Source organism: Rhinoderma darwinii, chromosome 5, assembly GCF_050947455.1.
Source record: "Rhinoderma darwinii isolate aRhiDar2 chromosome 5, aRhiDar2.hap1, whole genome shotgun sequence".
Classification (NCBI taxonomy): Eukaryota; Metazoa; Chordata; class Amphibia; order Anura; family Rhinodermatidae; genus Rhinoderma; species Rhinoderma darwinii.
Window position 1 is genome coordinate 57,359,323 of NC_134691.1, and position 18,790 is coordinate 57,378,112.

An 18,790-nucleotide genomic window follows, 5' to 3' on the forward strand; every position below is an offset into this window, starting at 1 on the left:
CTGAGCCATGTCAGAGCACAAGCCACGCCCACCCTGCAGCTGATTGGACATGAAGGGGAGGTGTGTGTCATATGTGGGCGTGATTTAGGGTATTTAGCAGTGGAAATGCTGAGCGATCGCGGCCACTGCCAATCTTGAACGCATCCCGTCATTATATCAGTTTGCTTCGTGATGGGCCAGCTAAAATTAATGGCGAAACATGTTGGAGCTAGATTATAGGAATATATAGAATACAGGACTCAGACGCAAATCAGCCAGGGGTCGATCTATTCAGAGTGCCTGAATAGCCTTTGGTTGGTTATTATCAGGGACGCTGCTTATACAGGTGTAAGTGTCTCCAATAGCATAACATCCATAGGACGGACACTTAGGGTATGTTCACACGGCCAAAAAAATCGGAAGCAGAATGCCTACAAACGTCTGCCCATTGATTTCAATGGGAAATACGGCGTTCTGTTCCAAAACGGCCGCGTAAATAAACGCCCGTAAAAAAGAAGTACATGTCACTTCTTACGCCATTTTTGGAGCAGTTTTTCATTGACTCAATAGAAAAAAACGCTCCAAAAACGGGCGTAAAAAACGCAGCGAAAAACGCGAGTTTGCTTAAACGGCTGAAAATCAGGAGCTGTTTTCCCTTGAAAACAGCTCCGTATTTTCAGACGTTTTTTGCTAAGGCTGGGTTCACACGACCATGTTACGTCCGTAATGTACGGAACGTATTTCGGCCGGAAGACCCGGACCGAACACACTGCAGGGAGCCGGGCTCCTAGCATCATAGTGATGTACGACGCTAGGAGTCCCTGCCTCTGCGTGGAACTACTGTCCCGTACTGAAAACATGATTACAGTACGGGACAGTTGTCCTGCAGAGAGGCAGGTACTCCTAGCATCGTACATCACTATGATGCTAGGAGCCCGGCTCCCTGCACTGTGTTCGGTCCGGGTCTTCCGGCCGAAATATGTTCCGTACATTACGGACGTAACATGGTCGTGTGAACCCAGCCTAAGTGTGTGAACATAGCCTTAGGAGGTTAAATACCATTCTGCCTGAGAGCTAACTGAACTATAGGGCGTACTTGTTTCAGAGATTTAGTATCAAGTACATCAGGGTGTTTTTGTTTTTTTCAAATTTTTTTCACATTTTATTTATAATTTCATAAAAGTTACATTTTAAGAGAGGCTTTCCCTGCTATTAGTAAATCCTATTTAGCGAGACTTCTGTGAGCCAATCTGTTTGGAGTCACAGTTGAATCTTATAAATTGCAAATCTTTCTAAGATTGAGTCTGGTTGGAAATTATTGAGTTATATATAACTATATGTAAGGTGGCCTTCCTTTATACCAGTATCCAGAAACTCTAAGGCTATGTTCACACAGGGCGGATACGCTGCGTAAAAGCATACAGCGTATCCGCCATGGTAGCCGCAGGGAATTGTGATGCAGTTTTTCTGCAGGAAAGTCCGCTACGGAAAACTGCACGTATAAAAAAAAACACATGCCCTCTGATGTCCTGCAGATTGGCCTCCTGGGATGACGTTGTATCCCATGTGATGAAACGTCATCCCAGGAGGGAGGCCTGGACGAAGAAGCACAGGATTCTGGGCAAGTATAAAATTTTCTTTCCAAGTTGCGATTTTCGTGGCGAAATCGTAGCTTTTCGGCCACAAAAAACATCTTCTATCTGTTGCGAGTTTTACCTTCCCATTAAATTCAATGGGGAATACATGCAACAAAAAAGCAGCGATTACGCAAATACAATGGACATGCTGCGGATTAAAATAAGCCGCAGATCAATTTCTAAGTGTTTTTTCCGCTCATTATTTACGCAGCGTGTGGATGAGATTTGTTAAAATCTCATCCACTTTGCTGCTACGGTATTATGCTGCAGATTTTCGCAGTATTTACGTTACATGTGAACTTACCCTAAATATTCAAACTGGTATTGTTTAGGTTTCCAAATCCCTTATTCCCCTTAGTGGAAAGATCAATAGGTACTGACAGGCTTTTGATTGTTTTGGCATATTTAGGGGTATATACAATATGGATAAAATATTAAGTCCTAACATGTCATTCAACACTGTCCCTGCGACAAAAATAGGGGACCTGTCCTAAAAAAAGATGCCCACACCAGAACCTATTCAGATCTTTGTCTAAACATGGATACAGATCTATTTCTATCATTTCCGATGCGTTTTCCCAGGAGTTTAGCCCAGTTCACCAAGGAGTTAATGAAGACAGGAAAACCTCCTGATAAGTGTGCAGGGTCTTTTCTATATTCGTTATTGGAGGCCGTGGGCAGAGTGGTGGCATGGACCGGACGTGTCTATCCTTACAGTAAGTTTAATATTGTATGTTATTAATCACTCATCCTTTTTTTTTTTTCTTGACCAGGGTTGCGATAACCAGATGATTCAGGACTTGTTGTTAAAACTGAAATCCATTGTCTATTTACCAGGAGATTTTGTTTGCAAAAAGGTAAATTAATTTCCCCCTATTGCCTAATGCAGTACGATCCACAATAACAATCAAATCTTATCTTATCCCAAAAACATTTGATCTTTTTTTTTCTAAATGCTATTGATAATGTAGAGCTACTAGAAAATGTCTGTATTAATTTATTAAGTAGTCACAATATGATGATTTTACTAATGGTCAGTAAAGTGCCGGTAGTGAACAATCATGAAATACACTTAGGCCTTGTTCATACAGTGCAGATTTGCTGCAGATTACTTGCATTTTTTAAGCCAAAACCAGAATTGGATCCAGGAGAGCAGACCTATAAGGCTTTCCTTTATATATTTCTTCCGTTCCTGATTTTGAATGGAACTGATTTTCCGCAACAAAATCTGACGTTTGTCATTGCACCCTCAGGGCAAATATGACAGATTGGCCGCTGCATTATGCTGCAGACAGGCCACAGCGGAAATGCACATTGGGCTTTTCTTTTTTGATTTTTGTTTTTTTAGTTCACTTAGGTCCATGCACACGACCGTAATTTTGGTCCACAATTACGAATCAAAATACGGTTCCATTGATTTATACGGCCCACGGACACCTTCCCTTATATTTACGGGAAGTTGTCCGTGTCGTAGAAAGCATCCATAAAAAATAGGACATGTCCTATTTTTTTGTTTTTACGGACCGTGCTCCCATACTTTATAATGGGAGCACGGCCCGCAAATGCAGATGACTGTCCGTGGCCGTCTGCTGCCGGTCGTGCCCATAATCACAGACTGTGATTACGGGCACGGTTGTGTGCATGGGGCCGGAGTGGTGGCGTTGCGGGAAAAAAATGGTGTGGAAATTTGCATTCCACAGCATGCTTAGTATGTTGTGGAGAAGCAGCGCATTTTCCCTGCACATTTCAGCCTTTTCAATGCAAAGGCTGAAACTTGTGACAAATCCGCTACGAAATCCGTAAATGTATAGGGGTAAAATCCGTGGTGAATTCTCAGCAAAATTCTCATGTAACACATTTCTTCTGCTACATGTGGACCCAGCCTTAGCGGACCTATAAAAATCAATGGGGCTCTTCAGACATGCGTTATTTTTTAAGCAACGTGTGTCCGTTGCGTGAAACTCACTGCATGTCCTATTTTGGTGCGTTTTTGCGTGTGTAAATAATACGGACAGAACACGGACGTCATCCGTGTGCTGTCCATGATTGACGCAACGGTTGCTAAAGAAATGATGAGGGGGAAAAAACCTCCTTCGGTTTATTTTTGCTGACGTAAAAAACGCAGGACATACGCACGTAAAAAATGCAGACGCGCACTGTACACGGATGTCACACGGAATTGCAAGAAAAACAATGCGCTTTTTACTCGTGCAAAACGAACACGTTCGTATGAATAAGGGCTTGATGGCTGTAACTGGAGCAGATTCCATCATACTATTCTATATTCTGATGGAATTTGATCTTGTATTTTGGAAGAAATATATAGTTGTCAGACATTTACTACAAAGGTGGAAATGCAATCTAAGGCCTTATTCAGACAAGCGTAAAACTCGTCTGTGTGCTGTGCGTGGAAATCGCTCACAACACACGGACCCATTGATTTAATGGGGTTGTTCACACATGCGTGAGTTTTCATGAAGTGAGTCCGTTGCGTGAAACTCACTGCATGTCCTATATTAGTGAGTTTTCACGCACCTACGTGTGCCGTGGGTGATTTGCGCATCAATTACATAAAAAAAAATGCTTGGCCAAAAATGCTCGTTTTTTAAAAATAAAAACGTTACTGTAATCTACATTGCAGCGCCTATCTGCTGCAATAGCAGATAGGGGTTGCAAAATCTGGTGACAGAGCCTCTTTAAGCCATGGCTCCCTAGAGGTTTCCTCCACAGGGTTTTTTTCCTCTCCTGAGTGCTGAAGGATGAAGACAACAACAACAACAACAATAATAATAATAAAAACAGCAACAAAAAAAAAGGCAACTTTTGGGATTGCACCTTAGTATTGGTCCCTTCAAAGCAGCTGTAGTCAATGAAGATCCTACCAATGACATAGCATTTTACGACTTTATTTCATGATGAGACAACAGCGCTTCTAGACATGTTTCATCCTTTGCCCAGAGGAAGGGCAGTCCTTAAGCCATGGCTCCCTAGAGGTTTCCTCCACAGGGATTTTTCCTCTCCTGAGTGCTGAAGGATAAAGACGTTAACAACAAAAACAAAGGCAACTTTTGGGACTGCGTCCTAGTATTAATCCCTACAAAGCAGCTGTAGACAATGAAGATTCCACCAATAACCATGGTATCTCACAACTTTATTTAATAATGAGACAAGCAGCAGTTCTAGACTACATGTTGCCTCCTATGCCCAGAGGAAAGGCAGTCCTTAACCCCTCAGTGACCAGCTTATTTTAATTTAATGACCAAGCTATTTTTTACGTTTTTCCATCGTCGCATTCAAAGAGCTATAACTTTTTTATTTTTGTGTTGACATAGGACTTGTTTTTTTGCGGGACAAGTTGTATTTTTTTAATAACACCATTTTGGGGTAGATATCATTTATTGATTAACTTTTTGTCACGTACTCTCTGCCTGCGGCTCCCTCGGTCTCCAGGACATCGAGAGTTACTCGCTCGGGCGTCGCCCGGCCTGGTAGACTGAGGCAGTCTGCAGCCAATAGGAGCTCAGGAGCGTCAGGCCAATCAAAGCCTGGCTGATGTTCCTGAGCTCCCGCCCTCTCCTTATTTAGTTCAGCCTGGAATAGTTGGCCGTTATCTGTAATTAGAGATTCCTTGCCTGGTGCTTTCCCTTGTTTCAGACTTCCCTGAGCGACTTGCTTTTTGACTTCTTGTGACCTGACCTCGGCTGGACTCCTGACTTTTCTTTGCCTTCTGACTTCTGTTTTTTCCGCACTCTCCCGGTTTGAAAACAGCAATTCTGGCATTGTTTTTTATTTTATTTTTACGGCGTTTGCTGAGCAGGTTAAATAACATATTAGCTTTACAGTTGGGGTCGTTACCAAATATGTGTAACTTTTTTTTTTTTTTTCCATAATAAATCATTTTGTAAGGGGAAAAAGTGGGGTTTTAATTTTTCCTCCCTATGCGATCATATGATCACTTTTATAATATACTGCAATACTTCTAAATTGCAGTGTATTATTGCCTGTCAGTATAAAACTGACAGGCATCTGCTAGGCCATGCCTCTGGCATGGCCTAGCAGGCATTAACTAGAGGCAGACCTGGGAGCCTTTCTAAGCCACTTCTCTCACTCCAAAACCACTTAGATGCGGTGCTTGCTATCAGCTACGGACAGTGTCACAGCAAGAGCTGGAGAGAGGAAAGTGTGTGCATGCACACGCGCAGCTCGGAGCTGTGCGCGTGCACACCCTCACCCACTCTTCAGATCTTGGCAGACAAGACTGTGTGATCACACAGTCTTGTCATCCTTGTCTGCCGAAAGCTGAAGAGTGAGAGCGTGTGCGTGCACGCGCTCTTCTCTTTTCAGCTCTTGCTGTGACACTGTCCGTAGCTGATTGGACAGTTTCACAGCGATGTTACACACCCCCTTGCCAATTACACGCCCCATTGACAGTTCAGAGGGTTATTTAAATATCGGGCACCAAATTTAACGGCACCGATATCTAAATAACGGAGGAGGATAGAAAAAGAATGTAAAGTGCCCATTGGTTTATGCAGCCCTGCCCATTACATGCTGCAATCAGCTGCACATGTATGGGCAGATGAAAGGTTCTCTTTAACCCCTTCGCGCACCCAGACGTGCTATTACGTCCGGGTGCGGGGTGTGATGTTTGGAGCGCTCCATATGCTGCGGGTGTCAGCTGTATTTTGCAGCGGACACCTGGGACTAACAGCCGGGAGCCGCGATCGCGCTGTTCCTGGCTGTTTATCCCCTCAAATGCTGCGGTCAATTGCGACCGCAGCATCTGAGGCGTTGAAAAGAGGGGGACGGCCCCCTCCGACAGCTCATCACCCCTCCCCCCGCAGTGAGATCGGGGGGTTGCGATGGTTGTTATGGCAGCCCAGGGGCCTAATGAGGGCCCCCAGGGCTGCCTTCGCTCTGACTCTGTTAACAGATGCCTGTGAAAATGACGATATACTGCAATTCATTAGTATAGCAATATATTGTACCAGCGATCTAATGATTGCTGGTTCAAATCCCCTAGGGGGGCTAATAAAGTGTGTAAAAACAAGTGACAACATTTTTAGTAGTGAAAAAAAAAAATATTAAAAGTTCAAAAGCCCCCCTTTTTCCATTTTACCCCTAAAGTAATGTAAAAAATAATAAAAGTAGACAAAATTGGTATCACTGCATCCATAAAAGTCTGAACTATTACAATATTGTGTTATTTAATGCGCACGGGGAACACAGTGAAAAATAACTACCTTAGCTCTAAAACAAATGTAATAAAAAAGTGATCAAAAAGTTCTGCATACCAAAAAATTGTACCGATAAAAAATAAAGCTCGTCCCGCAAAAATTAAGCCCTCACAGGGCTCAATCGGTGACAAAATAAAAAAGTTATGACTCTCAGAATGTGGCGACACAAAACTTTTGCTTTTTAACAAAAAATGTATTATCAATAAAAGTAGTAAAATATAAAAAAACCTATATAAATTTTGTATCACCGTAATCGTATTGAGCCACAGAATAAAGATAAGTTGTCGTTCACACTGCCTGATGAAAGCCGTAAAAACGAAACCCAAAAACAATTAAGGAATCACAGTTTTTTCCAACTTCAGCCCGCAAAAAATATATTTTCAGTTTCCCAGTGCATTATATGGAACTATAAATAGTACCAAAAGAAACTACAACTTCTCCCGCCAAAAATCAGCCCTCACACCGCTCTATTGATGGAAAAATAAAAAAGTTATGTCTCTTGGAATGCGGGGAGTGAAAAACGAAAATAAAAAATGGCTTCATCCCGTAGGGGTTAAGCCATGCTTACCTAGAGGTTTCCTCTACAGGGGTTTTTCCTCCCCTGAGTGCTGAAGGATAAATACAATAACAACAGCAAAACATCAAGGAAACTTTTGGGACTCTGCCCTAAGTGGATCTCACACCTACCACACGTGGCATAGAAGGACCAAGGAGAACATATACCATCAATAAACAGTATTATTCAGCAGCCAAGTGACATACATATGTAATAAATATGCTACTAAGTATATTAATTTTTCTGTTATTATGAGTGAAGGATCTAGCTGAACTATAAATAATGACTGGAATTTTCTATACTATAGGGAGGATATAGCTTGTGTAAGACTTTGACATAGAGCCCCTAAGCCTATATTTACAAGATGCACCAGTAAAGCTTGACATGTCTGCTATTTAATGCTATATATTCGAATGACTATAATCAATCTAAAACAATAGATAATAAAGAATAACCTATGAAAATCTTGGTTGTTTTTTCTCCCCCTCCGTTTGTAAACTAGGTTAGGTAAAAAGGAGTCAAAGTAATTATGTTACTGTTGGCTTCATTTTAAAGTTCTGGGCCACCATTAGATCTCGTGACATTTGCTCTCTGAATCCCACAGCGTCAGCTGGGTGGACTGGAAGTCAGTCTCTCAATTCAAGTCTATGGGAACCTCCATGTGAGTGTCAAAGGCTTGCATAGAGATACTGATTTCCAATCCTAGCTTTTGCAGCAGGATGTCGGCTTGATATTACAGCCGTCACCCGGTGTTGATGGCATGGACACAGCACATATGACCGTGTCATGCACTGGGCGTACCATTTTGTACTACTACAGTTAAGTAGGATGTAATGGTATGCCCATTTGCGCAAGGGGGTTACATTTTTTTTTTTTTATTATTATTATTATTATTATGTATCCTTAGCTGGAGACCATTGGAGGTGTACTTTATTGCGATCTGTTTTTTATAAAAAATAATTAAGTAAAAAATGTTTAAAAAATACATTAATTGCTCTAGCATGTAAATCAACCCTACCTGTGCTTAAAAGCCAACATGCAAGGATCAGTATGAACAGTGTCTGATCATTTAGGTTTCTCACACTGCCACAACTAACATCAGGGGCCCTAGAGGCCAATAATTACTCTGAGAGTAAAGCTGGGAATATTTTCTATTTTACAGATGTGATTATCTGTGGTAAGATGTGGGAGGTGGTAATCTTGGCCTCTGCCTATTTGCCACCACAATGGCTGTCATCAGAAATGCCAGGGTCCCATACAGTTAAATAGCGGCACCTTCTGCGCGTCTAGGCTGAGTGCTCTGCCTCTATAACTACTGTTGGCTTTTTTCTCTCTTTTGGTGCCCTCCAGGAGGCAGGGTTAGCTGAAGATGGGCAATAGACAGTATATCAGGCCATCTTCTGCTGCTGTGTGTTTTCCATTGAAGCCGAAATATGAAGATAGCAACCAGAGAGGAACAGCACTTCGCACCTTGGTTCTAGCGATTCAAAAACCATATAAATTTCTGACATGTCTCTATGATATGTCCGAACTTTATTGAAATGATAGTGACTGAATCTTTCAGACTGGTCCCCTGGGGGGGTACAATTTGGCTCCATCATCGGCCCCCCATACCTGTCTATATATGGACAGTGACATCAAGGGATTTCCCAAGACAGTAGTCCCCGGTCAGAGCGCTTGTGATGCTCTGGCCGGAGACTCCGTAGTTGAAAGCCCTTGACATCACTGTTCATATATGGACGGTAACATCAGAGGCTTTACTAAGCACAGTGCTTCAAGTAACGCTTTGCCCAGGGAGTTTGGGTGATGTATCCCACTGTATGCCTATACAGTGGGATATGTCGCTACCTTATGACTTCTCCCGACGTATACCTTAGACGGGAGGGCTAAAACGCGGTGTCAATCAGGCCTAAAAGAAGAATGCCACTCCACTTCTTTTTTTTTTTAAACTTAGAGGCTTGTTTAGCAAACCCTTAACTGTGGGAAGTATTAAGTCTGCACTGGTTTTAGCCACTAAATGTAAACCCGAATGCATTTAATGACCAGCAACAGAGATGGGAGAGTGATTAAAACATTAAATATTTTACAAAGTTTCATGATTAACCATAAAGCACAGGGTCGCACTGTCAATAAGGCCATGTGAGCCAAAAACCCAGAAAAAAGCAATATACCAACCCTATTGGGTTCAATTGTATCTGTGTCATCAGTTGCGCCAGCGGGTAAAAAGGAGCTCTAGGTTGCCTGACCAGCCATTCTGCAGCAACAGGCTTTTTCGGATGCAAGCCCGTGTGATGACATAATTCGGCCTTGTTGGAATGAGGACAGGTGAGGTTCAGAGACACTTGATTAAGCTTGGTTCTTGTGGGGAAAAGAGTTAAACTTTCTACAACTCCCCCAGTGCACACCCTCGGTCTATATGGGATGAGTGTAATATAGTGAGGTTGGGTAGGTATATAATGAATGAGTGTAATATAGTGATTGCGAGTAGGTAGGTATATAATGGATGAGTGTGATATAGTGAGTGCAGGTAGGTATGTAATAAGTGAGTGTGATATACTGAGGTCAGGTATATAATGAATGAGTGTAATATAGTGAGTGCATATATGAAGGTCTATTATGAATGAGTGTAAAATAGTGAGTGCAGATACGTAGGTATATAATGAATGAGTGTAATATAGTGATTGCGAGTAGGTAGGTATATAATGAATGAGTGTAATATAGTGATTGCGAGTAGGTAGGTATATAATGAATGAGTGTAATATAGTCAGTGCAGATACGAAGGTCTATTATGAATGAGTGTAATATAGTTAGTGCAGATACGTAGGTATATAATGAATGAGTGTAATATAGTGATTGCGAGTAGGTAGGTAATAAGTGAGTGTGATATACTGAGGTCAGGTAAATAATGGATGAGTGTGATATAGTGAGTGCAGGTAGGTATGTAATAAGTGAGTGTGATATACTGAGGTCAGGTATATAATGAATGAGTGTAATATAGTGAGTGCAGATACGAAGGTCTATTATGAATGAGTGTAAAATAGTGAGTGCAGATACGTAGGTATATAATGAATGAGTGTAATATTGTGAGTATTGGTAGGTAGGTAAATAATGAATGAGCTTGATATATATATATATATATATATATATGATGGATGAGTGTAATATGAGTTTGTGTAGACAGGTATATAATAGATGAGTGTAATATAATGAGTGAGGGTTGGTAGGTAAATAATGTATGAATATAATATAATGAGTGCAGATTGTTAGGTAAATAAATAATGAATGAATGTAATATAATGAGTGCGGGTAGGTAGGTAGGTATATAAAGGATGAAAGTGATATAATGAGTGCAGGTAGGTAGGTAGGTAGGTATATAAAGGATGAAAGTTATATAATGAGTGCAGATTGGTAGGTAAATAATGAATGAATGTAATATAATGACTGAGGGTAGGCAGGTATATAATGGATGAGTGATATATAGTGAGTGCGGGTAGGTAGGTATATAATGAATGAGTGATATAGTGTGTTTCTGTAGGTAGGTAAATAATGGATGAGTATGATATACTAAGTGCAGGTAGGTATATAATGAATGGGTAATATAGTAAGTGTGGGTGGGTAGGTATGTCATTTATCTGCAGGTAAGTAATACACTGCCGATGTTACGCAGCATGTGATCAGGATTGTTATACACTTGTTATAAACCGATTTCCACATCGTGTCAACATAAAAGCGATATCGTTTTTTTTTCTACTATCTTTAGATCTCCTCTCCCTTTCATGCCCACCCTACGATGCCCACCCTGGCTCCATATCACTGTTCCCTTCCGGCAGCAGAAAGGCTAGCCGCAGCCTTGATAAAGTTAATGTTAAATGTCCTTAAAAACTGTTGTTTAAATAAGTAGAATGTGTTTTACTCTGTGGAGCAGCTCGTGATACTCACGGTGCACCCATTATACATCATACTGGCATCACTGCTGTTGTAATGGGTGACCATGCCCATTGCATTTCTCTTTTGTACATCGAATTGATATAAAAATTTTGATTTTGGTCAAATATTCAGTGCGCTGTGGACTTCGTATCTCTATCATTCTTAATGAGGTCGTTGGTTCCTTTAGTAGTAGTTCTTTACATGTCTCTATACAAATGTGAGAGGTGGATGATACTATGAATTATGGCTGCTTAGGACTGGATTTATAATCGCCCCTCCGTCTAATCGTTCCATGTAAGACCGGAAAGGTAGAAAAAAAGTCGAAAACCTGCTGTCTGTGTAGCCTCTTCCTCTAGAAGTGATTTACATGAAACTTGTCTTAATGTTTAAAGAATACCTATCATTATAATTATTATTTTCTTTTATTATCATTATTTTTGAAGAAATCAGTAGTACATGTGAAGAAATGAGACTTTGTAATATGTGTTATCTGGAAAAATTGGACTGCAGTTCATCTTTCCCTGCCTGCAGGACTCTGTAAATGTTCAGAAACCTCCACAAAAAATGAATCTAGTCTAAGGCCTCATGCACACGACCGTAATAGTTTTTACTGTCCACAAATACAGATCTGACGGCTACGGATACACGTCCATAGCCGTCCACAATTGCAGACGCACCCATAAACTTGTATGGGCGATTCCGTGCTGCAATTGTGGACAAGAATAGGACATGTTCTTTAATTTGCGGATCATTCCTACGGCTCAGACACACATCCGTGAATATGCAGAAACGTGTCCGTGGCCAATAGAAATGAATGGGTCTGCAAATGTAATCTTTAACTACGGGTGAAAATTACGGTCGTGTGCATGGGGCCTAAAACAGTAAATAGAAGACCGGGAGGAGGGGGATGGAGCTGCAATATCTCTCCCTTAATGTGTCTGTGAGACTTGAAGCTGTGAGAGGGGAGCAGCAGGGAGGACATCTGAGCAAAAAGCATAACACAAGCCTTTTCCCCATTGATCTTGGTTTTCCATGATCTGATGATTTTATTATCTATTTTATATATAATATGTGCAGTTTACTTTCTTGTGAGGTCAACTCTAAGGGCTAGGGATAGTGTATTTTTACATGACAGTTTATTTCTGTAGATGGAGATGACACTACGGCCCCAGTCACAGGTTAAACCTACCAGCGGTGTGACACTCGTCACATTCAGAGCTGTAAACAGAGCAACTCAGATTTGCTACACTAAAGAAACCCGGTGATCACCTGATCGCAGAGATTAATATATTGCAGGAATTAAGTTGTACTATATTGTAGATTTCTAAAAACCTGATGTTTAAAGTTTCTCTATGTGTGTCAGGTCTGCCTGGCGTCAGCTCTGAATTCTCCTACTAGACCACATTTTTTATTATTATTATTGTTATTTTTTTATTATTATTTGTTATTTTTATATGGGTCTATTCTCTTCCTTGACACTGTATGTTCTAAACTATTTACAGGTAGTATCAGCTATAAATTCACAGATGGAATACTATCAATAGTCTGACAGTAGTGATACAAACAGTATAAAATATATAAACTGGGAAAAAAAACATAAGGTCAACAGCAGAGAGTGAGCCTTTGGAGACATCATAGAGCCATTGAACTGGAGCTAAACTTTCCTTTACTCGGAGCAAAGATTCAGTTTGCTGCCCTTTCCCTGAATCTAAATACCATGGCCGAGGCAGAGTGGCTTCTTGGAACCCCCTTACACCCAGCACTTGCCCAACTAGTTATACCCATCGGAGAAAAATAACACAATGAACTTCACAAACCACTTACATTTCCTTTTTGGTTTGAGTTGTCATTGTTCTCTGTATTCTTGCTCCTTCTCATCTCCCCAACATCGTTGGTATAAAGAGTTTTTAATAGTAAAGTGACCTTTCTACGTCTGATTGGATGAGGGCCACAGAAGCACCCGCTCTTATTCCTCCGCGATGCCACTTGTTGCTTGATGATTGATTGACTGCGTTCTTACAAATATTTGCTCCGCTCCCAGGACAGCTGCCGCCACCGCTTGAAATCGACAGATACACTTTACAAGAGTTATTAAATACAATTCCTGTGCGAAATCCAGGAAACTCTGTATAATGAATGCTTTTATGCGGACATCTGTTTTCTGCTTTGACAGTTTTGCAAAGTGTATATAATAAATGAAAGATGTAGCCCTCAAAACGTTGTGAATACCAACTGCAAATGTCTTCATTTAAGACACAAGATATAATCATTTAAGAGTCACAGCTATGATTTAGCCGTACAGAAGAAATCCACTCTGGAATTGTAACAGTATATATTATCTAACAATAAGTAAACACAATTTACCAACTCAAGGCCAAGGCGGCAATTCGATCATTATTTGAGAAATGAAAGGGTATGAAATGATTATCTGACATCTAGAGGGCTCACACAGAAGAAGCTATGACATTCGTGACCTAACTGATTACTTGCCTTTCACATAGCTCCCTTGTTAAATCTTCACTCTTCCTCGTTTTTCGACAGTATTTGCACGGTTGTCTTTTTTCATGTAAGCTTTATTTGTCATGCAATTCCCCGTACACTTAGTAAACTAACAGGCCAGACTTTATAGAATGGACATCCAGCAGTAGGTTGGAAATAGGATACCTAAATGGGGTTGTCAGTAGAGATGAGCAAATCGATTCTACACAAATCAAATTCGGTCAGAATCTCCAAAAAGTTTTGGATTTGCTAAAAAAAACTTTTGAGGTTTGTGGAGCAGAATTTTTAGAGATAAGAAAAAGAATCACATGACCTTGGGAAGGCTTCACCATAATGCGTTGCAGGCAGCTTTCTCGAAATGCACTGCGGTTATTCATCCCTCTACCCATATATGTTGCTATCACTTTCACATTACTAATGAAGGCCCCCAGGTCCACCATCTTTGTGCTCCTATTAAGCCCTGACAGGCTTAATAGAAGCCTGTCAGAATCACGAAATACTGCAATACATTTGCAATACTAACGATCGCTGGTTGAAGTCCCCTAGGGGGACTAATAAAAAAAGTAAAAATTAGTTAAATATTTTTTTTTTATGTAAAAAATAAATTTCAAGTTCGAAAAACCCCCCTTTTCCCATTTTCCCCCTAGAGCATAGTAAAAAAAAATAAAAAAATAAACATAATTGGTATCGCCGCCTCCGTAAAAGTCTGAACTATTACAATATATCATTATTTAACTCGCACGGTGAACGCCGTAAAAAAAAAATTGTAAACGCCAGAATCTCCATCTTTTGGTCACCTAATCTCCAACAAAAAAAATGAAGTAAAAAGTGATCAAAACGTTGCATGTACCCCAAAATGGTATTATTAACAGCTACAGCTTATCCCGCAAAAAATAAGCCCTCATACCACTTAATCGACAGAAAAATAAAAAAGTTATGGCTCTCAGAATTTGGCTACACAACATAAATTGTCTTTTTTACACTTAGGTTTTTACTTGTAAAAGTAGTAAAATATAGAAAAAACTATATATATTTGGTATCGCCGTAATCGTCTTGACCCACAGAATAAAGTTAACATGTTGTTTTAATTGCACAGTGAATTCTGTAAAAACGACGCGCAAAAAACAATGGAGGAATCGTGTTTTTTTTTTCCGTTTCTACACCACACATAATTTTTTTCCCGTTTCCGAGTACATTATACGGCACAATAAATGGGGCTACAAAAAAATAGGACTATATCGTGAGAAAAATAAAGAAGTTATGGCTTTTGGAAGGTGGGGAAGAAAAAACGAAAATGAAAATCTGAAAAAGGGCTGCGGCGGGAAGGGGTTAAGAAGACCCTGACAGACGCCCCATACAAACTCTAATTAAAAAAAGAAACCCATTCATCTCTTCTTTGCATATACTCCCACATTTCCAGGCACCGCAGTATTCCCTATGTTGGAGAGGCTAGCCCTTGTTCATCCTGAGCTCCTAGATCAGAAATAAAAGGCCAGAACTGATAGAACTACTGTGGCTTTTACGAAAGCAGAGCATGTTCTTATGTACGGGTATGCACGCAACTCCTTAAAAATAATCAACATGGCTGGTCAGATACTGAGCTCCACCTCACACCAGTTCATGTGTTGGTGTACAGCTTGTTACAAGACATATCTCTGATAACTGTATCGTAAAAGTCCTGAACTTGTGTGCCAGGACAGATTTTATTTTTTTAGCCACTGTAATTAAACAATGAGGGTTCCTGGCTGCAAGCAGAGATCTTGAAAACTGTGGGGAATTGATACAGAAAGTATACTGGAAAATTGTACAACTTCTCATTATACCCCTTTAAATTTACGTGGTTTGCATATATTCTGTACAATGACATTCAGTGATTTCCAATTACAGGGGGAGATTGGAAGAGAGATGTACATCATCAAGCAGGGAGCTGTACAGGTTCTTGGCGGACCAGATGATCAGAAGATCCTGGTTACATTGAAGGCCGGTGCTGTGTTTGGAGAAATCAGGTTTATTTCGTGTTGTCTTCCAAAGGGTGGCAAAAAAACGTACATGTCTAAAATATTACAGTGACAGCAACGCACTTCTACAGACCGATGTGGCATCAGGTCCAACTGTAGGATAGTGAGATCCTTGTGTTTAGTTTTAGGCTCTATTCATATCACGTTTAGGGCATACAGTCGATTTTTTTTTGGCCTTTTCCCAAAAAGTTATGCTCAAGAAGAAGGGACCATATACAGTACGCACTGAGCACTAGTTCTGTGAGCGCCACAGGGAAAGTTGGAGGATTTTTTTTAACACATGTAGTTTAAAATCCCACTCTTTCTTCTAGCATAAGCTAAATAAAAAAATATATCTCAGTCATCCCGTAAAATTAAAAAAATATATAAATGTGTACACTATATGAGAGAATATTGGGGGGGAATTTATTAAGACTGGCATTTTATACACGTCTTCATCTAAAGAAATCTGGAGTAAGGTGCACTTCTTAATAAATTAAGTGCATCTCTAGCCGCCCGTGGACAAGAACGTCAAATCTACGTCAGCTATGAGCTGGCCTAGATTTGCGCTATAATTTATAGCAGCTTCTGGTGTAAATTATAGTAAATGTGTCGAGCCGTGGAAAGCCCTGTCCTTTTAAGTAAGCCCCACCTACTTTTTTGTAAAGTGCCGTGCTGCAAAAGTCGCATTTGTTTGCGCAAATTGCGACTTTTGTGCCTTTCCTAACGAAGAAATTGGCGTAGAACGATTCATTAATTCTCGCGGTTGCCTTTAATCAAGCATTAAATAGAGCTAGCACAACTCATTTTAAAAAAACGACCTCTTGCTCTGTAGCTGAGAGTATATGGGACATACGCATTTTCTCAAGGTCTATATATATATATATACACTCATAAACTATCAATTCAGGTTTGACTACAATTAATTCCTATATTTTACTACACCGCCATGTTAGAATGGATTCGGGAAGCTGAGGTATGGGGACTTGTTTGGTGCCTACGTTACACTGCAGACATGCTTTACCATACACAACCACCACAGAACCCATTGTGACCTACATGTGACATGCAGCTAAAATAGCTCTACAGTCTAAGGACCACAGCAAACAACCTGCCATATCTCGGCTTTCATGACCCTTGCGAGTGTGAAAAGCGAAAACATATCGGGTTTAATTACTATAAGGGTATGTTCACACGGTAAAGTAAAAACAGCAGTAAAATACAGAGCTGTTTTCAAGGGAAAACAGCCTCTGATTTTCAGCCGTTTTAAAAGGTATGTGCACACGCAGTGTTTTCAGGTGTTTTTTGGGGCGTAACGATTCAAAAAAGTCCTGAACAAACAGAAGCTGAATGGCTCCAAACATCTGCCCATTTATTTCAATGGAAAAAAAATGGCGTTTCATTCAAACGGGGCGTTTTTTTACGCACCCGTTTGAAAAAATCGAGCATAAAAAAGCGCCTCGTATAAAGAAGTGCATGTCACTTCTTGAGCCGTTCTTGGAGCAGTTTTTCATTGTGTCAATAGAAAAAAAGCCCCAAAAACGGCTCCAAAAAAATGCATAAAAAAAGGTTAGATGCTAAAAATGGCTTGAAAACAGCTCCATATTTTACAGCCGTTTTTACTTTAGCGTGTGAACATAGCCTAAAAGCATCAAATGTTTTTTGATGCGTTTTTTGGAGCCGTTTTTGGTGCTGTTTTTCTATTGACACATTGAAAAACGGCTCCAAAAACGGTTGAAGAAGTCACATGCACTTCTTTTTACGGGGCGTTTTTTTACGCGCCGTTTTTTCAAACAGCCGCGTAAAAAAACGCCCCGTCTGATCGAAATGCCGTTTTTTTCAATTAAATCAATGGGCATATGTTTGGAGGCGTTCAGCTTCCGTTTTTTCACGCGTTTTGCGTGGCCTAGTTATAAGTGGCAGTATATTGGAGCTTTCAGCAAACCCACTAAATACCCTCTATTTATGGAAAAATAGTAGAATGTCAGTTACCAAACATGCTTTACAGTACAGAAGACCGCCAGAGCATCATATACCAATTTAAATATCTTGTGCCTTTTACTAAATTGCATAATACAACTGTTAAATCCAAAGCCAAGTCACAAAGCATTGCATCGAACACTTTAACAGACCTGTACATTTGTCCTTGTCCCAAACTAAAAGGGCTCATGAACATGGCAGAGGTGGCTCTACGGCTCCTTAGTACAGAGCCATGCAGCCTCCGTGCACTGCCATCCAGGCTCCGTTAAACTTTATAAGACTATTTTCCCTAGAATACCTCCGTACATACAGAGTCTGATGGAGCACGCCACATTTTTTTCTGAGGATAGGAAAAAACTATCATCTAGCGCTGATAGTTTAAAAAGGAAACAGTGTTCCAATTTTATTCCAAAAAAGTTACAATTTCCATAGTAAACAGCGGTGGTTGCAATAGTAGTTGTGCCTACGCGTTTCAGACAACGCTCGTGTCCTTACTCATAGCATATCATAAATTAAATAGTGGCATCCTGAAGCTTATATCCGGTCAAAACAGGTGGAACGCAGTGCAACTTAGTAAGACATGTTGTGGAAGGCATTACAACTTTCTAACACATGTATTATACCAAAAGTCCCGGAGGACATGTATACAGCAATAATATGTATGTGGGATATCAAAAATGCTAGAATATAGCAAAACTACACTGCCGTGCATTTGTATTAAGCAAAGGCTGATATTGTTCTGATATTGATAACATTGTACGTGGACATTTTTTTTCCGGCCAAACACATATTTAATGTATTTTAATGTTTTTATTAGTCTTTCAATATTGCCCCTCTGTTTCTGGCCATATGATCGCTTTCAAGTTTACATCCGGTCGCAAAAAATATTTACGCATGCAACAATATTGACATAATGTTTCTAACATGAGCCGTTGATTATCAAATCCCTATCTCCTATTGCATGTGATCGGCGCTGCA

The 18,790-nt window shown here is 40.3% G+C and overlaps 1 protein-coding gene across 1 annotated transcript in view; it reads left to right on the forward strand.

The window, feature by feature from the left end:
• CNGB3 (cyclic nucleotide gated channel subunit beta 3) overlaps positions 1-18,790 on the forward strand; it is a 230,407-nt gene that overhangs the window by 164,100 nt on the left and 47,517 nt on the right. The window contains exons 16-17 of the mRNA XM_075828074.1: positions 2,390-2,473; positions 15,723-15,841. Of these exons, the coding sequence (XP_075684189.1) occupies positions 2,390-2,473; positions 15,723-15,841 (203 nt within the window). The remainder of the gene's footprint in view (positions 1-2,389; positions 2,474-15,722; positions 15,842-18,790) is intronic.